Source organism: Neofelis nebulosa, chromosome 3, assembly GCF_028018385.1.
Source record: "Neofelis nebulosa isolate mNeoNeb1 chromosome 3, mNeoNeb1.pri, whole genome shotgun sequence".
In the NCBI taxonomy this organism is placed as follows: domain Eukaryota; kingdom Metazoa; phylum Chordata; class Mammalia; order Carnivora; family Felidae; genus Neofelis; species Neofelis nebulosa.
Window position 1 is genome coordinate 200,777,594 of NC_080784.1, and position 23,033 is coordinate 200,800,626.

A 23,033-nucleotide genomic window follows, 5' to 3' on the forward strand; every position below is an offset into this window, starting at 1 on the left:
GACTCTAGGGTGGGCTTGGCTTCTCGGCCTCGGTGCTCAAGTACGCAAACAAGATTTGAATTTGAAAACACTGAGCCTGGGCCCGGCGGAAGGTACCCGCAGCGGATTCCGACCTACGGAAGCCCGGGAGGACCAAGCTTCCGGAGGCCGCCGAAAGTGTGCCGGGCAGGGGTGCGAGGCTGTGGGGTGCCTCCTGGTTCCCTTTGATCTTGGCGGACGGAGCCTCCCCTGGCTCCCCTGTGTCCAAACTTCGTAGTCTCCGGCTTCTTCCCTGCTCCAGGAATCGCCCAGCTAGACTTGAAAGGGTCCAAGGCAGCCGCAGGACCTGCTGTATCTGCTGCCGAGCCTCGGGCCTGGCCCCTTCCGCTGGGATGGATGGGCTTGTGCGGGAGATAAACCTCTCCGCGCCTGTCTCCTCTTTGGCACCGCGGGGGTTACACCTGCCCATACCTGGATCTGTTGTGAGGTTTAAGTGGGAAGCACCCGTATGTGGTGCATGTTAACCCCCGTCTTCTGAGTCTGGAGAACTATAACCCCGCCAGGAACATGGGAGACAAGTTTGTTCTGGCTCAGAAAACTGCGTTTTCCCCTCACTCTTGCGCATCGACCGAAAAAGACTGTGTCCCCAACTCACGATTTTTCTCCGTCAGTAGTCCCGTGAATTACGGTCCTTCCCCTGCCCTACGTGTCATGTGTTGAGAAGTTTGGGGCTCAATCATTGAAACGTTTACTGAGCATCTGCTGTTCGCAGCAAACTGTTAAGACACCATGCTCCACACTGGAGATAAACATGAGTAAGACATGACGTTGCACTGGAGGAGCCCTTGGACCAAAGATGACCTCAGAGACCTACCACCGCCTAGTTTAGGGCTTATAAATGTAGAGAAGAGTTCTGTTAATTCAGTCAACATTTTCCAAGCCGCTGTACCTGCTAAAGTGCTGAGGACAGAGGTGGGTTAAAAACTCGGGGAGGAGACGATTTCAATACGAGGCCATAATAGAAATACTGTGGGGGGGAGGGGGGAGGGTTATGGGAGCACCAAATAAAGGGAGGTGTGCTCTGCTGGGGTGTGTGGGGAGCAGGGAGAGTGGCTTGAGGTGAGTTGAATACAGGAGTGGATAGCCCAGTAAGCCATGGAAGTCAGTTTGTTTGGTAGGCACTCTGGTATCTTCTATATGTTATGAGTATTTGCAGAAGAGATGTAATAAATATTCAAGAAAAGAATGGCAAGTTTCTGCCGGTTCATTTCTTCAGCCTTTCTAGCAAACTCATAGGAGCAAAGGATGTAACAGCTGGGCAGATCATATGGCCTGTCGACACAATACTTCCTTTTTGTTTGGTTTTGTGTTGCCTTTTCTTTTCAGACTCCTCAAGAACCAGGGTTCATCAGCTCAAAGCCACCTGGGGTCTTTGCCCTCCCGTCTTCTCTCTCTTCAAACAGGGGGTTTGAAGCCTTGTCAACAGGAAGTGAATTCCTCGTATCACATACAGTCTTCTGTTGATTGTCTCCTTGCAAAAAGGTCAGTGCTGGGTCTCCCTTGTAACTGAATATTCCCTGGAGCATCACAGCTATGCCCGAGTTTCCATATGTAGTACATTCAGGTCAGATCCGGTTTCCCCTTTGATGGTTTCAGGGCCTTTGTATTTGGATCCGAAATCCTTTTAGCCTTCTTTCTCGGGTGTTATTAATGGCACTACTGCTTACCGTGTTGATGATACTCAAAAGCAGGTTGGAAAAGGTCCAGTGTTTAATGACCACATCTTCATTGCTGGGGCCATTTAAATAAGTTCCTCAATGTGTGTTCTGTGTACCCTAATAACAGATAACTGGTAACAGAGTGCTACCAACCGAGGGATCTCATTTTCAATGTCAGTTACTTATGGGGAAAAATGAAACTGTGACCCTTCCCAGCTCTCCTTAGTAACGTGGTTAAGTCCAGGGTGTTTACAGTCCGTTGAATCCCGGCTCCATCGTGACGGGTCCTTCGGCAAGTTATTTTATTGTTCTAAGTATCCGTTTCCTCATCTGTGACACAGTAGGTACCAGGACGAAGATTTGTGTGTACTGATTGCTTAGCCTGGTGCCTGGCATGGAGTGTGCGTTCAAGCAGGTAGTTAATATACACTACTGCTAATGTGTGCTTCCCAGGCCTTCCAGATCCTGCTCACCTCCTGGTCCATTCGTTATTCCCTTCCCCTTGGGCCCCAGATAGGATTCTTGTGGCCATTTTCCTTTTGCTTGCGCTCTCCCACCTGAGCGTGGGCAACAACCATGCCTTAGCAGCTCCCCAGAGCCTGGCAGGTAGCAGAAATCCCATTACCCAGTTTTCAACTTGACCCTTGATCCCAGCTAACTGGTCTTCACTGCAGACACACATCCCTTCCTCTGAGAAGCCCCTCTCCCTGCTTTCTGTAGTAGTTCTGCAGAGTTCTCAAGAGGCCGACCCTGTCCTAGCGGAGGACACAGGGCCCAAACCAGACCTGTCAGCCCCTGGGACTGAGGCTGGGGCTGCTGGGATGGTAAGCTGTGAGGTCAGTGTGGCCTTTGGGGCTGGCACCATAGAGACCCATGGAGGAAGTCCGCCTAGGGAGGAAGCTCTGAGATGCACGCCAAGCCAAGAGGTAGCATTTTTGATAGCACTGTTCCAACTCCTGACTCCAGCCAAGGCCTGGTTAACCTAGTTAAGAACACGAGCTCTGAGGGTGTCTGGGTGGATCAGTCGATTGAGCATCCTGCTCTTGATTTTGGCTCAGGTCATGATCTCACGGTTCATGGGATGGAGCCCCGTGTTGGGCTCTGCACTGACAGCATGCAGCCTGCTTGGGAGTGTCTCTCTCTCTCTCTCTCTCTCTCTTTCCCTCTCTCTCTCAAAATAAATAAATATTAAAAAAAAAAAAGAGAGAGAGGAAGAAAGAACATGAGCCCTGGAGCCAGCCACCTAGCCCTGGCGTTACTGACTTTGCCATTTCTGGCTGCTTCAACCTTGGGCAAGCCACTTCTCTTCTGCCTTAGTTTCCTCATTTGGAAAAGTGAGTTAAGAATGGGTTACGGATAGTATCTACTTCATGGGATTGGGTAAAGATCAAAGTCTTGATAACATGCACAAAGTGCTTAGAACAGTGTCTGACCCAGAGAGAGCTCTCGATAAGTCCTACCTGTTGTTATGAATCCATTGCTGAGGCATCACAGATTTCTGAGCCAAGAAAACCAAAACTCATTTTTATTATTTTTTGCAGTTTATTTATTTTTGAGAGAGAGAGAGTGCGAGCGGCAGAGGGGCAGAGAGGGAGACACGGAATCCGAACCAGGCTCCAGGCTCTGAGCTGTCAGCACAGAGCCCGATGCGGGGCCCGAACCCACAAACCGTGAGATCATGACACGGGCTGAAGTCGGACGCTCAACGGACTGAGCCGCCATCCAGGTGCCCCCAAATCTCATTTTTAGAAAAACGAATGCCGTTTAAGTGGTTTTGTGTTACCTGCAGCCCTGACAGCAGACTGGAACAGCTGTGTTCTCCCATCAGGCCACGTGCCTGCCCCACTGGCCCAGTGATGGTGAGCACGTCCAGGAATGAGCTCATGCAGAAGGGAAGTCTGTGAGTCTGACAGTGCTGTGCCGCCCCAGCAGAAGGGAAGCCCCCGGAGAACCTCTAAGGACACAGGCAGTGTGCTGTGTTGTGGGATAGGGCGTTGGGGAGAATGGCACAGAAGCCTCCTCAGGCTGCCAGTGTGTCAGGCAGCAGGGAGGTGTTCGTCTTGAACAAAAGATCAGGACAGGGAAAGGGACCGTTCCTCAAGCTAGAAAGAAAAGGAGGGGGTGGCGGGGGGCGGGGGCCGGTACTGGCCTAGAGTGGGAAACCTGGGAGGTTGGAATCCTGTGAAAGCGTCCCCAAGCACTCCTGACATTTCCCGATGTGTGGCAGTTTGGGAGGAATGTTTGGATCCGTTGTTCTGTGCAAGAAAAATCTCTTGTATTAATCGCTCACATTTAAATTGAGACTCATTGGTCGGGGGGCACCTGGGGGGCTCAGTCGGTTAGGCGTCCGACTTCGGCTCAGGTCGTGATCTTGTGGTTCGTGGGTTCGAGCCCCGCGTCGGGCTCACCGCTGACAGCTCAGAGCCTGGAGCCTGCTTCCGATTCTGTGTCTCCCTCTGGCTCTGCCCCTCCCCACTCGTTCTCTCTCTGTCTCTCGCTCACTCACTCTTTCTCAACAGTAAATAAATAGAAAAAAAAAATTTTTTTTAAATTGAGACCCACTATCAGGCTTGCTCACCTAGAGAGCTGAGGTGCATCCTGACCGACTACCTCCCAGATGCCCAGAGTCCTCTAGGCTGTTAACGCCAGTCTCGTCATTGACATGATCCGAATCATGCAGTGCCTAGAATTTGGCCTGTTAATGGTGTGCATGTAATCTAATAAAACAAACTCATTTTTTTTTTCCTTTTGAGGAAGCCCCGTATATATTTTTTTAATGTTTTATTTATTTTTGAGAGAGAAAGAGACCACACAAGTGGGGCAGGGGCAGAGAAGGAGGGGGACAGATGATCTGAAGTGGGATCCACGCTGACAGCGGTGAGCCTGATGTGGGGCTTGAACTCACGAACCGTGAGATCATGACCTGAGCTGAAGCCAGGCGCCCAACTGACTAAGCCACCCAGGTGTCCCCCCTCCCCCCATATTTTTAATACAATATTTTGTCTCATATTATCATGCATTTCCAGTAAGTAAAGAAACTTAGATGTCCTAATTTATTTATCAAGAAGCCATTTCTTGAAAGCTTAGTTAGAAGAAGGGATACAGGATAAATATACTCAGAAATCCAGTAACCACAAAGTACATAAATTGCATAAAACCATGAAAAAGCCTTTCTGGTCACGTGATCCATTTTGGAAACCACTTGGAAATCCCTGGCCTGGACAGTTTTTTAAAAAGCTTTACATGGAATATATTTATAATGATGAGCTAAATCATCAGTGCTAAGAAAAGGCAGGTGGAAACGAGGCGGGGGAGGGGTCCTGACCAAAGGAAAAATTTGACCAGGAGAGAGAGAAAAACTAAGTTCTCAAGGCGACACCAGAGTTCAGATCCTGATTCTGCTATTTGCTATGTGACCTGGGGCAAGTCACTTAAGCTCTCTGCATCTCCTCATCCACGAAATGGGTACAGTAACACCCCCCTCCTAGGTTTGTTGAAAGATCTGTGAGGTGGATAGATATGGATACAGCGGCAGATATAAAGGGCTTAGCGCTGTGCCCGATGTAGAGGATGAAGACTCCGTAAAAGGGAACCCCTGTTATCGGGGAAGGACAATCTCGGCAGCCGGGGAAGGCAGCCTGGGAGTGGTCAATACCAGTGGGGCAGCAGCAGCTGGTAGCTGGGCAGCCTTGAAGGGGTGAGCCTGGTGGCCTTCCTGTAGGAAGAGGTCAGACTGTGGAGCGGCACGGGCTGTGGATGGCCGACCGTGACCAGCACCTTACATTCCCTTGATACAAGGATTAAACTATCCGTTGGGTAGTTTCATTGGAATTTCTGATTGCAAATCCCTAATTTGTCAGAGCTGAAAGGCCCCTCAGCGCTCGGGTCTCTGCGGGTAGCCTTGCAGCTTATGCGATGGAGCATGGATTTGAACCCAGGCAGGTTTGGCCTCAGAGCCTGAGCTCCCATGCTGAACGGATTCTGATGACTCAGTGTCTCAGGACAGAAGCTACAGGGAAGTCAGAGTGCCCGGGGCTCATTCTTGCCAGACGCTGGCTCCAGGAGGGGAGAGTGTGGTGCCCACCTGCCCCTCTCCCACCCACACGCACAGCAGACATTGCTAATCAACGGCAGCGTTTCTTACCCTCCCTGAGCGCCAGGGGAGGGCCTCCAAATCCTGAAGAACCCAGAAAATTACCCCCGATTGACTCGTGTGAGCGGGACAGATCACATCTAGTTGCGGTATGGCGTGGAGTCAACGGGCCTGCCAGACGATAGTGCAGAAATGCGGGCTGGGGGTTGCTTGTGTGCTGGTAAGAATCTGCCTGTCATTCCTTAAGAGACTCAACACACGCGTCCTGATGTTCTGAAAGTCCCAAAAGCACATTTTGCACAGAGCCCAGAGGGAGCTCCCACCTCCCCCCCACCCCCGCCCCCCACCAACCCCAGGAAAGTGGGGGTGTTACAGGGCAGTGCTGGAGGGTGACTCCTCACTCGCAGGGGGTCGTTGGACTCCGTACCCCTCCTTGGGCATCACCCCCAACACCACGGCCACGGCCCCTGAGGAATCCTCGTGTTAGACAAAACAAGAGGGAGGAAACTCCAGCCTTCCAAGATTGGCGGTGGAGAGCGGGTGGGAAGCACCTTTTGCGAGGCCACATCACGAATCACAGCCCCCGGGGCTCTGACGAGGCTGGAAGGAGACCTGGTACCAGGTGTGGACACAGCCGGGCACCGGGGGCCCTCGAGATCGGTGCCTGCGGTCGTGACAGTGGTTTGGGTTCAAATCCATGCTCCATCGCATAAGCTGCAAGGCTACCCGCAGAGACCCGGTCTCCTTAACCCACGATTCTCAGACTCTTTCAACTGTTCAACCATTGAACAGTCCCAGAGACTTCTCTCAGATCGTGGGATGCCAGGTGCTTTCGTGGAATATCATGACATGTGGATAAATTAGGTGAAAAATAGCCGAGCGCGGTAAAAGTTTCCACCCACTCTCCTAGCATCTGAGCTAGAATCACGTGCATGGTGACAAAAGCCAAGAGGCTTAAGATTTTTTAGGCAGAGACATCTTAAAATTGAAAACATTTTGTTGCCTTTTTTTTTTTTTTTTTTTCTTCTGACACCTGGAAGAGGGATCGCCATTTCCATTTTAGCTATAAAATAGCTCTCTGTTCAGGATGAAATTGGTCAGAGCAGGGCTACCCTATAACGTTACCATTAACATCCTGATGCAAACTCGATGCCGGGTCCCCAGAGCAGTGCTCTTGGAAACTAACCAGGGGAGCTGAGGCTTTACCTACCTTTGATCTACGGTGGGGAAATCTAATATATGGACCACCGCGAGTCTGCAGCCCAATTCGGCCCGAGGTCACCAGGAAGGCAGAGCAGCAAAGGTAATGTTTCAGGAGCTCACAATACCCGCCCTGTGGCCAAAACAAAGGCCTGACCTTCGGAGCCACGTCTGACCTTTCAACTCTGACACATGTATTTACTCAGCAATTACAACTTAAACTACCAGAAGGGCAGTTCAGTCATTTATATCAAAGGGAAGGAATTAAATAAAGCTTTCCTGGATCCCGTAACAAAACAGCTGGGCCGAGCTTTGCACTCAAAACAAAGAAACTTCTCTTGCCACCAGTGGATGTGACTGCTTTGTACCCAAGACAGAGAGTTAGAAGGCGGGTCTGAGCCCAAATTGCAGAAGTTGGAAAACCTAATAAGCGGGCTGAGCAAGATCTTGAGTTTCTGTAAATGCTAAGAGGGCAGTGCTAGATTCTGTAAGAGGCAGAAACTGCTGTGCCGCCGTGACCTCACTCAAGACCAGTCTGCTGTGAGAACTTGGAGACGTCGTTCTCTACAGCGTGATAATCTGGCGGTGACCCCCAGGGGCTTTACTTAACAGCATGGGATAACAGAGCCATTTGGAGAAGAGAGACACAGAGATGGAAGTTTGCGAGGTGCCAGACCTCGGTGCGCTTTCGGGCAAAGCAAACTCACGTACCCTCATCCACTGAGGGAGGCCGTGGAAACCGGTGAAAGCATTCTGGAAAAGCACCGGGCTGCGCGTCGTCAGGGTGGCACGCACCCGACGAGTCCGTGATCCCAGCAGAAAGGAGGAAGTACTGTGTCTGCACCCGGAGCCTTAGAGAGGATGCCGATTTCGACGGGGGACAGCAGAGTGTGGCATCAGCAGAAGAATGGAGCGATGCTGTGCATCACAAAGCCGGCGCAAACTCCTACTACAAGGCAATGTGGCGAATCTCACGGAATGTTGGACGAAGGAAGCCAGACACAAAAGGCCACGTGCCGCCGCGTGATTCCTTTTACATAAAGTTCAAAACCAGGCCTGGCCGATCCATGCCGCCAGAAGTAAGGATGTGGCTGCCCTCGGGCTAAATAGTCTGTCTCTTTGAGTTGGGCAGTCACGGCTCGGGTGCCTGCACTTTGTGAAATTGATTGGGATTTAGATTTTTATACCTTTCCATATATATACTTTAGTGGAAAGCTTACGTTAAAATCATTCACTCATCTAGGTTTGTTGGGCAGTTTTATGATCGCATCTGTGTCCTGGAAAATGTTGACACGTGCATCGTAAACCAGAGCGTCACTTGAGAACTGAAGCAGATTCGCTCGTCTCGCGGCCGTGCTCCCTGGTTTGGCCGCTGTGGCTCTTCCTGCCGGGCCCAGTCACTTCGTGCAGCAAAAGGCCAGGTGCCTGGAGGATGGGGGCCGTCCCCCGGAGCCAGAGCGTCGGAACAGCCTTGGCGAACCTTCGGGTACTCAGAGAGGAAGTATTTGCGGACACCTACTATGTGCCAGACACCTGTGTGCGGTATTTTAACTCCACTCTGTCTACCCGGGGAAGTCAGTACAGCAGGTGAAACCCCCGAGATTCAGAGGCCAAATAACCCGCCCAAGAGGGGCCCTTGGCTAGTAAGACACAAAGTCGGATTCAGTGCAGGTTGGACTCTGACACAGGGAGCCCCGCTGACAGCTGTCACCTCATGCTGCCTCCACCCCGGGTGGGGGTGGGAGCCTGCAGGTGACAGCAGGGGCAGTGGCAGGAGGAGAAAGACCACCTAATACAGCAAGTTCCAGAACCACTCCAGCGGGCTCCCCACCCCAGGCCCACATCCAGTATACCAGTACACCCTCGGGACATTTTACCAGGCTTGCCTCGAGGCTGTTCGTCTCCCGTCCCTAGAGCCAGCACAGAGCCTGGCCCAGGGTGGGCCCTCTGGAATTACCCCCTTAGTCCCTATGACCTATCACGGTTTCAGTGACAAGAGGTGCAGAACCGTAGGCACCAGGGCTAACGGGAGGATTCAGGTCCAAACGCATTTGTGAGGAAAAGCATCAGTGCACGCAAGACAACGTCCCCCAACAGAATCCCTTTAAATGTGAAATCCCGCCACGGGCTTGTCAGATTTCCTCTTCTTTTTTTTTAAATTTTTTTTTTCAACGTTTTTAATTTATTTTTGGGACAGAGAGAGACAGAGCATGAACGGGGAGGGGCAGAGAGAGAGGGAGACACAGAATCGGAAACAGGCTCCAGGCTCCGAGCCATCAGCCCAGAGCCTGACGCCGGGCTCGAACTCACAGACCGCGAGATCGTGACCTGGCTGAAGTCGGACGCCTAGCCGACTGCGCCACCCAGGCGCCCCCAGATTTCCTCTTCTGACATCGAGAGTGGCACAGAGGCATGCTCTCTGTTACCTATCAAATGTGAAATAGAACGTGCCCTCTTGGGCTCACTGCCTAGAAAAGAAATGTAGAAGGCCTCTTTTAGCCATCTCTTGAAAGCTCGGTTGGAAGAAGGGGTAAAGGCTGAGTCCGTGCTGAGCTCCAGTAACCACAAAGGACAGGTAAATGTATAGACAGTGCCTTTTCTCTTACCTTGGACGCGTCTAGTAATTGACCTCGTTTCCTTCCGCAAGGGAGGATGTTACAATCTTAAGAGCGCTGTGGTGTCACGGTTCTGTATCCAGGCACAAGTCAACAACGTACAGTTGCCTACTTAGTGCTGGAGTCCAGCTTGGTCTGGACAAAAAAGAATACCACCAGCCAGGAGGATCAGTTTTCAGCGGTGGAGTAAAGAAGGGAGATGCAGTCTCCATAGCTTTCCCTGATGGAAAGGAATTGGATAAAATCTCTGATGTCTGAACACCTCCCTCATTCAGCTGCAAAAGTGCTATCCAAAAACCAACAATCTGTATCAAAGACTGCTTCCTCCCCCCACCACCCCCGCCAATTCCTAGAGATCTGTTTTGGAGAAAGACAGGTAATTACACGCTAGTGAGATTCTCCAAGTAAATTGTTTCAGTGGGAACTGGGCAGCTCAAATTTTAACTTTGAAAGAGAAACGATACGTTTAGAAAGATGAGAGCTTCTCAAAGATATCCGTGAAAGTCTGCAGGCCCGTAAAAAGGCTGTTAACCTTGACTTTTAGCAGTGTATTCTCAGAAGCACCCTGTGAGGCGGGTCTAGACAGAGAACTAGGAATGGGGTCCCTGGAAGCCCCTCTCCTCGGAGGGGTCACCTTCTTGCATCATGACAGCAAGCCACCCGTGCTCGCCTGAAGCAAAGCCAGTGTGGAGAAACTGGACTGATTTGGCTGTTTTTAAACGTTCTCCACACAAATGCCCCTCTGCCCTCAGCGGCTGCTTTCTTCATTCTCTGGCTGCTGCGTCAGCCCACGTTCCTCGCCTGACCGCAAGATGCCTAGAGTGCCTGACGTTAAGGAGGGCCCAGCCCGGGACAGTCACGCATCTTAGAAGATACAGCCCATCTTCTCCCAAATCCTGCTGGTAAGCAGCATCATGGAAAACGGCTGTGCACACAGCTGACCAACGCCAGGCAGGCCAGGAAGGCAGGCGTCAGATTCGAAAACCCCACAGTGTGCCAAAATGCATCCCCGGTAGGTTTGGGGATACCCGAGGGCCAGACCCGGCAGACCCGTGTGGACACAGGCAAGAATCTGGTAGAATGCAAACGTAACACTCGACTTGGACACAGTGAAGGGGTAGAGCCAGACACAAATATCATTAGATCCGTTTCTAAAGTCCCTGGGGCTCCAATATTGTGTGAGCCCAGGTCAGGCAGGCAGCTGCCCAAACCAAAGGGTGGTCCCTGCGCAGGGACCTCGGGAATGGTCTGCGGACTGTGTTTGTAGCCAGACCCATGGGCACAACTGCTGTGCATTTGGGGAGCCCTTCCCACCGCCAGCTGCACGGTCTGCAATAAAGACCTCTCTCCGTGACACGGACCATCAGAATCGGAACGGCTGGCTTCATCCTCGTGGAGCTCGAGGGAACTGAGGTCACCTCCTCCGGCCCTGGTGCACGGGCACCGTGCTAGCCTTCCGGAACAGCAGCCAGCCCCATCACTGCCCTGTGCTGCCAGCCAGTCCTAACCGGAGAACCTTGGGTAACAGCTGACAAAGGTAACAGAAATGAGGACCCTCCCATGGCATGGGTTTTAGTTCATTTTGTCACGTTTGTCCAAGTTTGCCTTAAATGCATCCTGGTAAAACTGACGGAAAATAAACATCAGCACAGACCTTGAAATACTGTGGAGTTTGCACTTCAACGTGGGACTCTGGGGAGTAGGTTCGCGCTGCGCCCCCCACTGCGCACGGGGAGGACAGGAGCAGGAAGTGTCCTGGGCTGCACTCAGGAGTCAAGGCTGGGCTCTGCTCTGTCCTTGAGAATGTGGCCTAGGTCATGCCTCACTTTCCCACTTTCTCCTATGCTCTCCAGAACATCTAAAGCTTCTCATGGCTCAAAAATTGTTACCAATAACCCCAACAGGAATGTATCTGCTGGCTTCAGGCAAGGTGCTGTGTACTTTACATAAATGAGTTCATTCATTCGCAGCCCAAGAGGAACCTTCAGCATCCTCACTGTCTAGATGGAGAAAGTGAAGTCCAGAGAGGTTAACTATCAAAGGACCAAGCGAGTCCAGGAGACAAGCAGACTCCTCTCGCTCATCCGGGGACTCAGAGGCTCAGACAGCATCTGTCTGCCTTTTTGGCCCCTCTTCCTGTTTATCCTCCCCTCCTAAGCCTTGTGAGACGGTTCCACGTTCCATCCTTGCTCTCTCCTGCAGTAGGAGGGATTAACGACAAATGTAACCCTGGCTAAAGGGACCACGCTCGCCAGCTTTTAAGGGACTTGTGGGCAAAGCCTGCTCAAATATCAGCAAGAGGCACAACACAGCTCTCCTCCAGCACAGCATACTAGGCCTCAGAATACCATCTCTGAAAGTATCACGATCCACTTGGAGCCCCGGGACAGCGACACAGCTAAGTGATAGGTTCCGGGTCAAGTGAGTGATTTCCCTGCATGTGGTCACAGGCCATGCTCCCAGTCTGTCTCGGGCTGAAGAGGGACAGGGCCACGGTGCGGACAGGCCAAATACTGAAGACTGTAGTTGTGATCATTTCTGGACGAGATACTGTTAACTTACATGTTTTAACAACACAATAAACACACAAAAACCTCTAATTAAAAATGTAGAGAAGCGCTGCAATTAAATACTTTTTAGTTTAGTAGTAATTGTTTTTGGCTTGTCACATTTTTAAAAGATTTCCACCACATAAAAGCATTTGTTTTTTTAAGCATGTGTAACTGGATAGACCCAGACCTGGAGGTTAATTTCTGCTCTGCTGCTTCTGCTTTTTTTTTTAAAGTTTCTTTGCTTTGCGAGAAAGAAAGTGCAGGAGGGGCAGAGAGAGAGGGAGAGAGAGAGAGAGGGAGAGAGAGAGAGAATCCCAAGTAGGCTCCCTGCTGTCGGCACAGAGCTCAATGCGGGGCTTGAACCCACAACCCTGGGATTGTGACCTGAGCCCAAGTCAAGAGTCGGACGCTCAACCAACTGAGCCACCCAGGCACCCCAAGAATATTTTTTAAAGTACAATAATTTTCACCACCACAGGTTTTGAATTTTGGATAAGAATATATTTTATTTTCTCATAGAAGTTCTACCAAAAATAGACTTTTTCTGTAACTTAAAAATACAGCTTTGAAAAAGCAATGTTGGAGTTGTTGTAACTCATTACATGTTTTAGAAACAGCAGTGAAAAAAAATCAACAGAATGGATTCGATTTTTAAGTAGAAAAATGTTCATTTCAAAAGCTTGACTTTGTCCTTTACTAACTTGAAGGTGGGGTTCTTGCTGATCTTCTTGTTAAAGATGGTCAGGAGCTCCTCTTCCGATCTGTGGTGTTCCTCTGTCACCGCGTAATACTGAGCTAAAACCTTCACGGGGAGAAACAGTCATCAAGTGGGTGATGTGTCCTGAAAATGTACCTCAAAGTTCTTCCTTTAACCCAGAACTAGGCCAACAGTAAAACAGAAAAGAAACGCAGGTGCCGGTGACACGGGTGTGTCCTGCTCGTGGGTTCGCGCAGCACCCGCACGTGCGGCCTGGCACACGTCGACACAAAGTTAAAAGCAAACACACCGCTCTGGAATAAGCAAACGGCAGCAAGACAGCAAGAACAGTAATTCCCAGGGGCGCCTGGGTGGCTGTCGGTTGAGCGGCCGACTTCGGCCCAGGTCATGATCTCGCGGTCCGTGAGTTCGAGCCCCGCGTCGGGCTCTGTGCTGACGGCTCAGAGCCTGGAGCCTGTTTCAGATTCTGTGTCTCCCTCTCTGACCCTCCCCCGTTCATGCTCTGTCTCTCTCTGTCTCAAAAATAAAAATAAGCGTTTAAAAAAAAAAAAATTAAAAAAAAAAAAAAAAAGAATAGTAATTCCCAAATTTAACACACGCACCGTTCAGGCTAAGGAAGTGCGATGGGATGGGGTCCAATTCCCGCCCCCCGCCAGTCCCGAGGGGCTACTGAGCAGCTGGAAAATCACTGAGATCCACATCTGTAGTGTTTTAGATTAGGAAAACCAAGAACTGTACATCCTGAAATAAAGAAGTGGCTGTCCCCAGCTTCTGCACCTGCGTCTGTGCACCATACCTTTTTCCTTAGCTTTTTGATTGCTACTTCGTTGTCCGGGGCCTGTTTCAGAACTGCTTTAATAGTTCCCTTCCAGTTGAATTTACCTACAATATGAAGAATAATACGTAAAACATTTTGTTTCGGTGTACTGCCAGAGGGATAAAGCAACCATGTGGGCGACACATATTTGCCATCCGGGAAATGAACTAATGACCCTGACCGTACCGCGTAGCAGGTGCTGGACCTGTCCGCTCGCAGTGGCCTACAAGCCTGACTCCCCTTCAGGACTCGCTCTCAGAGTGAGCGGGTCAAGTGGGCCTCCCAAGTACCATCAGCTTTACAGGTGCCTGTAAAAAGGCACGGCTGTATCCGATGAACTCACAAGTGTCCCTGAGGGTCCGCCAAGATCATGGGGCTGGCCAAGCATGGTGAGCAAGACATAGAGGAACAAAGGCAGCTCAGCCTCGGATGGCGGAGGACAGCCACAGACACGGGCTATGACACCGGCTATCTTGCAGGCCCAAGGCTCATCTAGGGGACTTGCTTCCGGAAAGATGCAGCAGGTGTACTTTTGCCTGTTCTGTCTGCTGAGAACAGCCAAACCCCCAGAAGTCTAGTCAGACAAACCTAAGACGACTCTGAAAGAGGGCAAGAAGGCGGACCGGGTAGGGGCCTCGAGACTTGAGGATTGACCTGGTAGTGAGCTCCCTGTGTTTTCTTTTTGCTCCAGAGATCCCAGATTTGGAGCTCAAGAAGCTGGCAACCTGGAAAGCCGACAAAGGAAGCCCCAACAAGAGCGTGACCCTCCTCAGCGAAAGGCCAAGAAAGGAACAGCCCACCGAGACACAACTCCTCCACAGTCCCCACTCTCCTCCAGCTAAACACCTCAGAAGAAGTTCGTGGCTCCCACCCTCAAGGCTGTGATGAGGGAAGGCGTCAAAGAAGGCCGAGTAGGAAATCGGGACTTTCACCCATGCCGGCTGGTAACAAGGCCGTGGCCGCGGTCAGTGGTGACCACGGGGGGAGCCAGAACTCCCACCCTGCCTGCACTAGCAAGGAGTGCCTCCTTCAGGTGCCAGCGGAGGTCAGGTGGGCAGCCTGGTCTTCCCTCCCACCTGCTGTAGTGAGGTCTTGCCCCCGCTTCCCCTGCCAAGTCACGTGAGGAAGAGCCAGTTAAAAGAAGTTGAACTAAGACCCAGAATCTTCTAACCTGCGAAAATGTCCAGGTGCCAAGTGAAAACCATTCATCATTCCAAAATGAAAGTACTTCAGTAAGCAATTATGTGTACACTCGGAACAAGAATAGAAACACTCAGCCAAAAAAAAAAAAAAGAAGACATAAAGAACCAAAAGGAAATTTTAGCACTGAAGAATATGGTAGCTGAACTGAAAAGCTCAGTGGACGGACAGAACGGAGAGGGGAGAGGAAAGAATCAGTCAACTGGAAGATAAAACAATAGAAATTACACAGTCTGAGCAAGAGAAAACCAAAAGAAAAAAAAAAAAGAACATTAAGAAAACTACAGACCAGTATCCCTCATGAATACAGACATCAATATACCTACCAAAATATTAGTAAGTAGAATCTAGCAGTTAGGTAACACATAAGAAAATTATACACCACAAGAAAGTGAGTTTATTCTGGGGATGAAAGGCTGGTTCGATATTTAAACATCAATCAGTGCAATTCACATTAACTGCTAATGAAAAAAAAACAATTACATCAATCAATGTAGAAAACGTGTGCGACAAAACTCAACACATTCATGATAAAAACTCTTAGAAAAATAGGGATACAGGGGAACTCCTTCAACTTGAGATAAAGAGCATCCACCAAAAACCTCCAATTAACGTGACTTAAAGTGAAAGATGTAATGTTTCTTTCGATCAGGCACAGAGCAAGGCTGTCTGCTCTCATCACTTTTACTCAACACTGTGGTGGAAATTCTTGCCAATGCAAGAAGACAAGGCAAGGAAAGAGCAGTGCTATGGATCCAAGAGGAAGAAATAAAACTGCCCCTGTTTGAAGATGACATGATTTCCTCTAAAGAAAATCCCAAGGAAATCTACAAAATCATACATATTCTATATAATCACAGGAAGAGTTTTTGTAGATCTCAACAAGATTATTCTAAAACTTAATTCTGACAAAGAATAAAGCCTGCCCAGTTTCAAGACTTCAGATAGAGTTAAAGCGATCGAGACTGTGTTGGTAGGGGGCACACATACAGGCAAACGAAACAGAATCAAGAACCCAGAACTACACAAATATGCACAACTGATTTCTGACGAAGGTACAAAAGTGATTCAGTGAGGGCCTTCTCAGCAAACGGTGCCGGAATAATAGCACACTGATGGGCAAAAAAATGAACCTTGTACTAAGTCTCACTCGTTACATAAAAATCAACTCAAAATGGATCACGGGCTTAAGATCAAGAGTAAAATGTTAAATTGTAAAACATTTAGAAAAAAACACAGGAAAAAAACTCTTGGGGATCTAGAGTTAAGCAAAGAGTTCCCAGATTTGGCACCAAAAGCATGACCTATTAAAGGGAAAATGGACAAATTAAACCAAATCAAAATGAAAAAAATCTGTTCTATAAAAGATTGTCAAGAGGATAAAAAGCTATAGACTGAAGGGGAAAAAAAACCTTGCAAACCCCACATCCCATAAAAGATTAGTATTTAGAATAGAATACATAAAGAACTCTCAAAAGTTAACAGTAAAAAAGAAAATCCAGGGGCGCCTGGGTGGCGCAGTCGGTTAAGCGTCCGACTTCAGCCAGGTCACGATCTCGCACTCCGTGAGTTCGAGCCCCGCGTCAGGCTCTGGGCTGATGGCTCGGAGCCTGTTTCCGATTCTGTGTCTCCCTCTCTCTCTGCCCCTCCCCCGTTCATGCTCTGTCTCTCTCTGTCCCAAAAATAAATAAAAAACGTTGAAAAAAAAATTAAAAAAAAAAAAAAAGAAAATCCAATTCGAAAATAAGCAAAAGACGTGAACAGACGTTTTGATGAAGAGATATACAGATGGCAAATAAGTACATGAAAAGATACTCAACATCATTAGGGATAAACAAATTAAAATCACCCAAGCTATTACCACACGCCTATCAGGATAGCTAACAACAACAACAAAAAACAACAACAACAAAGTACCACCACCAGACCCTGGCCGAGATGTGGGAAAACTGGGTGAGGCACACACTGCTGGGGCGATTATAAAATGGTATGGCCACTCTAGAAAAAGTTGGCGGTTTCTTTAAAAGCCAAACACGCAGTCACCACACCACACGGCGATTGCACTCCTGGACGTTTCTTCCACAAAAGTGATGTGCGTTCACACGAAAACCTGTACGTAAATGCTGACAGCAGCTTATTTATAGCAAGTGGAGGCTGGGCCTTCAAGAGAGGAGTGGTCAGACGAACGGGGGTACGTCCACGCCACGGGCTTACTGAACAGCAGAGGGACTGGATTACCAACACATGCAGCCACCTGGATGCGTCTCCAGAGAATAATGCTGAGGGAAAAGTGGTAATCTCAAGAATTCACATACTAGATGATGCCATTTAGGTAAGGTAACGTTCTGAAACTACAAAAGTACAGAAACGGTGAACGGATTAGTGATTGTTGGGGGCAGGCGGGGTGGCGGGTAAGGGCATGGCTATAAAAGGGCCCACAGAGGGCTCCCTGTGGTGATGGAAACGTCGGTCTCCTGACTGGGTCAGCGTCAGCACCCTGTGGAGACAGGATAGTTGTGCCCGCTGTGGCCCTAGCAGGAAGCTGGGAAAAGGGCACGTGGATCCATAGGTCTCTATTATAATTTCTTACAACTGCATGTGAATCTACTATCCTCTCAAAACAAATTAAACTAAAAAAAAAAAAAGGCCTCATGCGGCCCAATTTGGGAGTGGGGGGGATCCAGGCAAAGAGGTGTAACCCAGCTCAGGCAGTTACTGAACCCCCATTAGTAAAGCCTCCCCTCCCGGGTGAGTCCTCGAGTCTGTTCTGCATCAGCAGGGCCCCAGGGAATGCTTCAGGCCGGAGGAAGCGGGGGCAGCTCTGTGGAGGAGGCAGCATTTGAGGGGACCTTTAAAGGCCAGGAACTGGATTCTGACAGGGACACACTGAGGGAGACAGAGACCCCGGGAACAAGAGGAGGTGGGGGGCGGGGCAGCTAAGTGTGGCGGGTACTTCCGGGAGAGTAAGGAGGGGCAGGGGGGAGGGAAGCAGGGAAAGGGAACAAGGTCTCAGAAAGCCGTGCTGGGTGTATCTGCAGTTCCAAAGAGAACGGGTTTCCAGTCCAGACCATCTTCCCCTTAGAGCTAGACAGACGCTGCGGAGTGGCTCACACAGCTCCTTTCTCCCCTCTGGAGCCACCCCTCCCCGTGCCTCCGGAGGGGATGATCCGCCTGAAGGCCCCGGGTCACCTCCTCCCCCCACACCCTTAAGGGCAGACGTCTCCAAAGGATGGCGGCGATACCTTTTGCAGGAGCCCCATGGTTTTCCGGTTCTCCACCCTCAGAATGTCCTGAGAGCTTCCTCTTTTTCTTCTTGGTATCTGCTTCATCTAGGAAAGTAGAAAGAGTAAACGCGAGAACAAGATTTTGTATTTATGACAGCGGCTGCCATTTAATGAACGCCACGCACGGCCAGGCCTGGTGCATCCGCCAGGAGGACCCGCTCCCCAGGCACCCAGCACCGCGGGCTTCTCCACCTCGGGGTCAGGTGAGCACATGGCGAGTGGACGGGTGCCGTCACCTGCGCCCGGGTTGGCCCGATCCCAAAGCTTACGCTCTTTGCCTTACTTGTTCCAAACGCGAGGTCTGACGCAAATTCACTGCTTTCCGACCCTTGTACCAGAGCCCAGAGCAAACGCCAGCCACGTACCGTCCGCGTGCTTCTTTCTCTTCCCGGGTGGCGGCTTCGTCGGCTCCTCCTTGGCGTCTCTGGCTCCGTCCACCGCCCCCTTGGCCTTGCCCCCCTCGCTCTGGCTCTTCTTCCCTGCAGAGCCCAGGGCCTCCCCTCCAGCCTCCTGATCGGCCTCTCGCTCTTGCCCTGTTTTGTGCTTCTTAGGCTTCTGACCCCTTGAATTCTCCTGGTGGCCTTCTAATTTTAGTTCTTTCTTCTCTTTTTTTCTATTCTTCTGCCTTTCTTCCTTCCTTTCTCTTTTATTCTTCTTCACCTCTGCTTGCTTTTCCGGGGTGTCATTTGTCTGGGAGGCTGGAACCTTCGTGGAAAGTTCTGCGCCGGGCGGGTTGGCCCCTTGCTTGAGTGGCTGTCGGTCCTGCCCCTTACTGACCGGTTCCTTATTATTAAGCAAAACCGAGAGACACATAAATACTCATTCCAGACATTCGTGCACGTCATTAGCAGGTATCTACTGAGCAAACCGTTCCAAGAAAAATGTCTACTACTTACCATTTTACTGTGACCGCCTCCCCCGCCAAGAGCTAAAACGTAGCAGTAAACATATCAAATGGGAAAAAAACCTTCCCCCCGAGCCCACACCCCACCCTGCATTTCATAGACATTTTCCTTCCGCTGGGAAAGTGAAGAATCCTTATGTCACTTAAGCTAGACCTTTAACTTTGGCTCACTCTCCACCTTTCTGATAGAAGATGAGCACATTGGTGTGGCGGAAACCACTGGATTTATGCATCTGCAGACCTGGGTTCGAGCACCAGCTCTGTTAATTCCGAGCCGGGTGACTCAGGGCAAGTTATTTATCTGCTCCGAACCAACTTCCTCACTCATAAAATGAAAGGTAGTGGAATGAAAGTCATATGGTTCATGGGCGAATAAAATGGAAAGTTATGTCATGTGCTTAGCAGCTCATGGTGCTGAGTAAAGACGAGTAGACCGAGGATGCTTGAATAAGCCACTTCCAGGAAAGGCTCTGTAAACTCTGGAGCACTGGACCAGCACCATCTACTCACTGAGAGCAGAGGAACTGCCCTTGAGGAAGGGATGTGGGACACCTGGATGGAGTGTGGACCCGCAGAGTGGGAAGCATGGGGCACAGGGAGCCACAGAAAGCTAGGGAACCACAAGCCACACTCTACCTTATTCAAGCCAGTGCACAGATCCGACGGAGAACGACGACCCCAGCAAAATGAGTGCCACTGCCGGCTGCACTCCCTGACCCTGAATCTGTGCTGGTCTCTATGTCAGCCCCTTCTCAAGGATGACCCCAGCAATGTCCTGAGCTTCTGGTGAGTCCTAATGCGTCTGGATGGGGCTGCTTCGGGTGCGGCGGGAACCACCGGATGTCAGCGCCCAAGACCCATCTCCGTTAGTACCAGCCAGGTGACAGACCAGTCACCTCCAGTCTCCTTCATCTGGGAGAGTAGGTCTCAAGGAGGGAGCTACTGTCCCCCAAACTGAGCCAAAACAAGGACTGGCTTTTGCTCAAGTACAGACGCTCTACAAAGGTCATGCCTCACTCAGTGCTCAACTCCGGGCTGAGAGCACAGCGTCTGCGTTTCCCCAGCAGGTCAGAGACACCAGCCAGGCCAGGCGCATGGCACGAAGGCAGGCAGTGGGCTCAGAAACAAAGTCAGGAGGAAGAAGCGGCCCAAGTCGCCTGACTCCTAGCCTACAATTTCCTTCCTAGCTTATGGGAAGGCACTGTTATGACCACTGAGAGCCACACGCCTCAACCCACCTTCGGCCCCGTTCAGACCAAGTCTCTAGCTGGGGCCTCCCCTCCGCACCCAGGGAGAGGGACACACGCACCCCATCTGGCAGCTACTCGGTGATGGGTAGACAAACTCATTGCCCATATTTTGCTTCGTTCCAGGCTCTCCTCAGAGACACCTGCACCGACCCTCTTTCCTAACAGAGCCCCTCCTCTCGCCTACCATTTCTCCTAGGGCTTCCGCGCCCTGTCCTGCCATCAGGGCCGGGACCTGCATATGCCATCATCTGTCCCGCACTGGAACACAGCTCTGTGAGGGCAGGACTTTGGCCTCGTTACAGCTGTGTGCGCGGGGATCGGGCACGCTGTCCTGGGGCACAGGAAATCCCCCCCACCCAGGAGCAGAGAATCCAGGGCCTCCGGCTGGATGCCCAGCACATAGTAACGGGAGGGATGAACACCAGAGGTGTGTACGGACGGGGCCACAGAGCCGAACGCACCACTCACACTGGGTTGTGCTGTGAAGGTCACAGGGCAGAGGCAAAACAAAAGCCGTGTTTTACAGAGCTCAGTTGGCCACGGGCTGCGCACTGATTATTCATTGACTTAATATGTTCACAGCTTCGAAAGGGAAATCAGAAACAATTTAAAAAAAAAACAACTCTGCAGTGAACGAAGTAATCCCAAATCTTTGATTCTTACTTAAAATAATGGAAATAATCCTTAAAAAACAGTGCCACCGAAACGCTAATCAAACGACTGGTTACAGGGTGTGCTCCGGCAGCACACGTACTAGAAGACCACAGAGAAGATCAGCGGGGCCCCTGAGCAAAGCTGGCACATACACGACTGCTTATGAGATTCCAAAGGCCCAATCTGTCTGTTCTGGAAGAGCCACGACAGGATAGTTTCACCGTTTATTCCAATTTGCTGCCCAAACTGTTCTCTCTATAAGTCAGTCAACTCCTGGCACGGTGAATAGAATAAAAGATGGTCAGAAAACCCCACTGTCGGGGGCACCTGGTTGGCTCAGTTGATGGAGCACACAACTCTTGGTCTCGGGGTCGTGGGTTCAAGCCCCACGATGGGTGTGCAGCCTACTTGGGGGAGAAAAAAAAAAAAGGGAAAACCCCATTGTTGTTTTTGAAAACTGCTACTGATTTCAGTCTACAGATGGGGTAGAGGCTCCATACAGGAGCAAGGTGCAGGTGAACTAATGGGGACATGTTTTTAATTAACAACGTCACCAAAAGGAGGCCACACGGTATCAGACCAAGACTCTGCATGTGCTCCACACTGAGGGGTCTCTCAGATGGAACCTGACAGGCGGCGGATGATTACGCCAGAGGGATTCCCACTCCACAGAAGGAAGGAGACAGACGCGCATCGGATGCCCACGAAGCCCGGGCACGAGGAGGGATGCTTCCAGAGCCTCGGCTGCTTTAATGCATGTATGGCGCCTTCTGTGAACCCCTCGCCTAAAGGAACCCCTAGTCACTCCCTATGTCCTCACGGTTTATTTTTCTTCCTGGCTGTGTCACTGCCTGAGCTATTTTACGGTGTTTGTTCAGGGCCCAGCACGAGATCAGTCACTAAGTCCCAAATCGGTGCATGAGTTGGACTTCTTTAAGTCTTCTTTTCTTTTAAGAAAACGGGAAACGGAGGCTCAGAGAGGTTAAATAAAGTGCCCAAGATCAAACGTTTGGCCAACAGCACAGCAGGGATTCAAACCAGGTCTGTCAGACACCCCAAGTTCCTGCTCCTTCCAGTACATCCCACTGCCTGATTTCTAAGCAAGCCATTTCACGTTAGCCGGTACCATTATCAAACATTGGGATTAAATACCTTTCTCTGCACAATAAGGAAATCTTCTCTGCAGTGCATTCAGTTTATTCTTTCCCATAAATGAAGGCACAAAGAGGCTCTCTGAAAAAGAAGGCTGTCTTGACCTCCAAAAATAAGACATTCCCATTCATTATTACCAATCATTTTTGCCACACTACAAATCTGAAATTAGATCTGACTTACGTTGCCAGAAGCTTCAGAAAAGATACTCCACACCTGCTCCAGAATGGACTCATTATGAACTTTTAAACTGTTCTTCATCCAGTTCTGTAAGGAACAGACACACAAAAAAACCTGACTTGTCCCGTTCTGACAGGTGCCCGCAGGCTCAGTCACTGGGCCACGCCATCCCCTCCATCCAGGGAAGGCATATCCCATCCATACCTGAAATTTCGCCTTTTTCCTGGGAACGTTGTCAAAACCACTAATTTGCTCTAAAAGTTCCCTCACTTTGGGGCTCACGTTGGGTCTTTTTATTAATTCATTAATTTTCTATAAAAAGGAAAATAAAACAAGTAATAAACAACTGGCACAAGAGTTTCACGAAAGCCAGGTTAAGTGTCCTTCTATGGCTAGAGGTTTTGCAGTTCAAGGCCAGATTTTGTATTCATGTCTATGCTTACGCGTTCACCATAGTGCCAGAAGTGCTAGCCAGAGCAATTAGGCAAGAAAAAGAAATAAAGGCATCCAGGTTAGAAAGGAAGAAGGAAAACCATCTCTGTTCACAGATGATTTCATCTGACATGTAGAACACACTGAAGATTCCACTAAAGATCCCAGGAGGACCAACAAATTTAGCCACCATAGGACTCAAAATCCACACTTGAAAATTCAGGTCTAGATGTCATACACCAACAAGCTGAGAAGGAAACTGAGAAAACAATTCCATTTACAATA

The 23,033-nt window shown here is 50.1% G+C and overlaps 1 protein-coding gene and 1 long non-coding RNA gene across 2 annotated transcripts in view; one reads left to right on the plus strand and one right to left on the minus strand.

Annotated features, from left to right (window-relative positions):
• On the plus strand, positions 1 to 15,197 carry LOC131507842 (uncharacterized). The gene is made up of 3 exons (XR_009259743.1): positions 1 to 951; positions 1,366 to 1,521; positions 14,384 to 15,197. It is a non-coding gene; the product is annotated as an uncharacterized LOC131507842 (long non-coding RNA).
• Positions 12,637 to 23,033, minus strand: part of LYAR (Ly1 antibody reactive) — a 15,876-nt gene continuing 5,479 nt past the window's right edge. The window contains exons 3-8 of the mRNA XM_058723101.1: positions 22,521 to 22,628; positions 22,320 to 22,403; positions 18,542 to 18,959; positions 18,135 to 18,221; positions 13,672 to 13,757; positions 12,637 to 12,959 (exon numbers count right to left, since the gene is read on the minus strand). Coding sequence (XP_058579084.1) covers positions 12,825 to 12,959; positions 13,672 to 13,757; positions 18,135 to 18,221; positions 18,542 to 18,959; positions 22,320 to 22,403; positions 22,521 to 22,628 — 918 coding nt within the window. The 3' untranslated portion in view covers positions 12,637 to 12,824. The remainder of the gene's footprint in view (positions 12,960 to 13,671; positions 13,758 to 18,134; positions 18,222 to 18,541; positions 18,960 to 22,319; positions 22,404 to 22,520; positions 22,629 to 23,033) is intronic.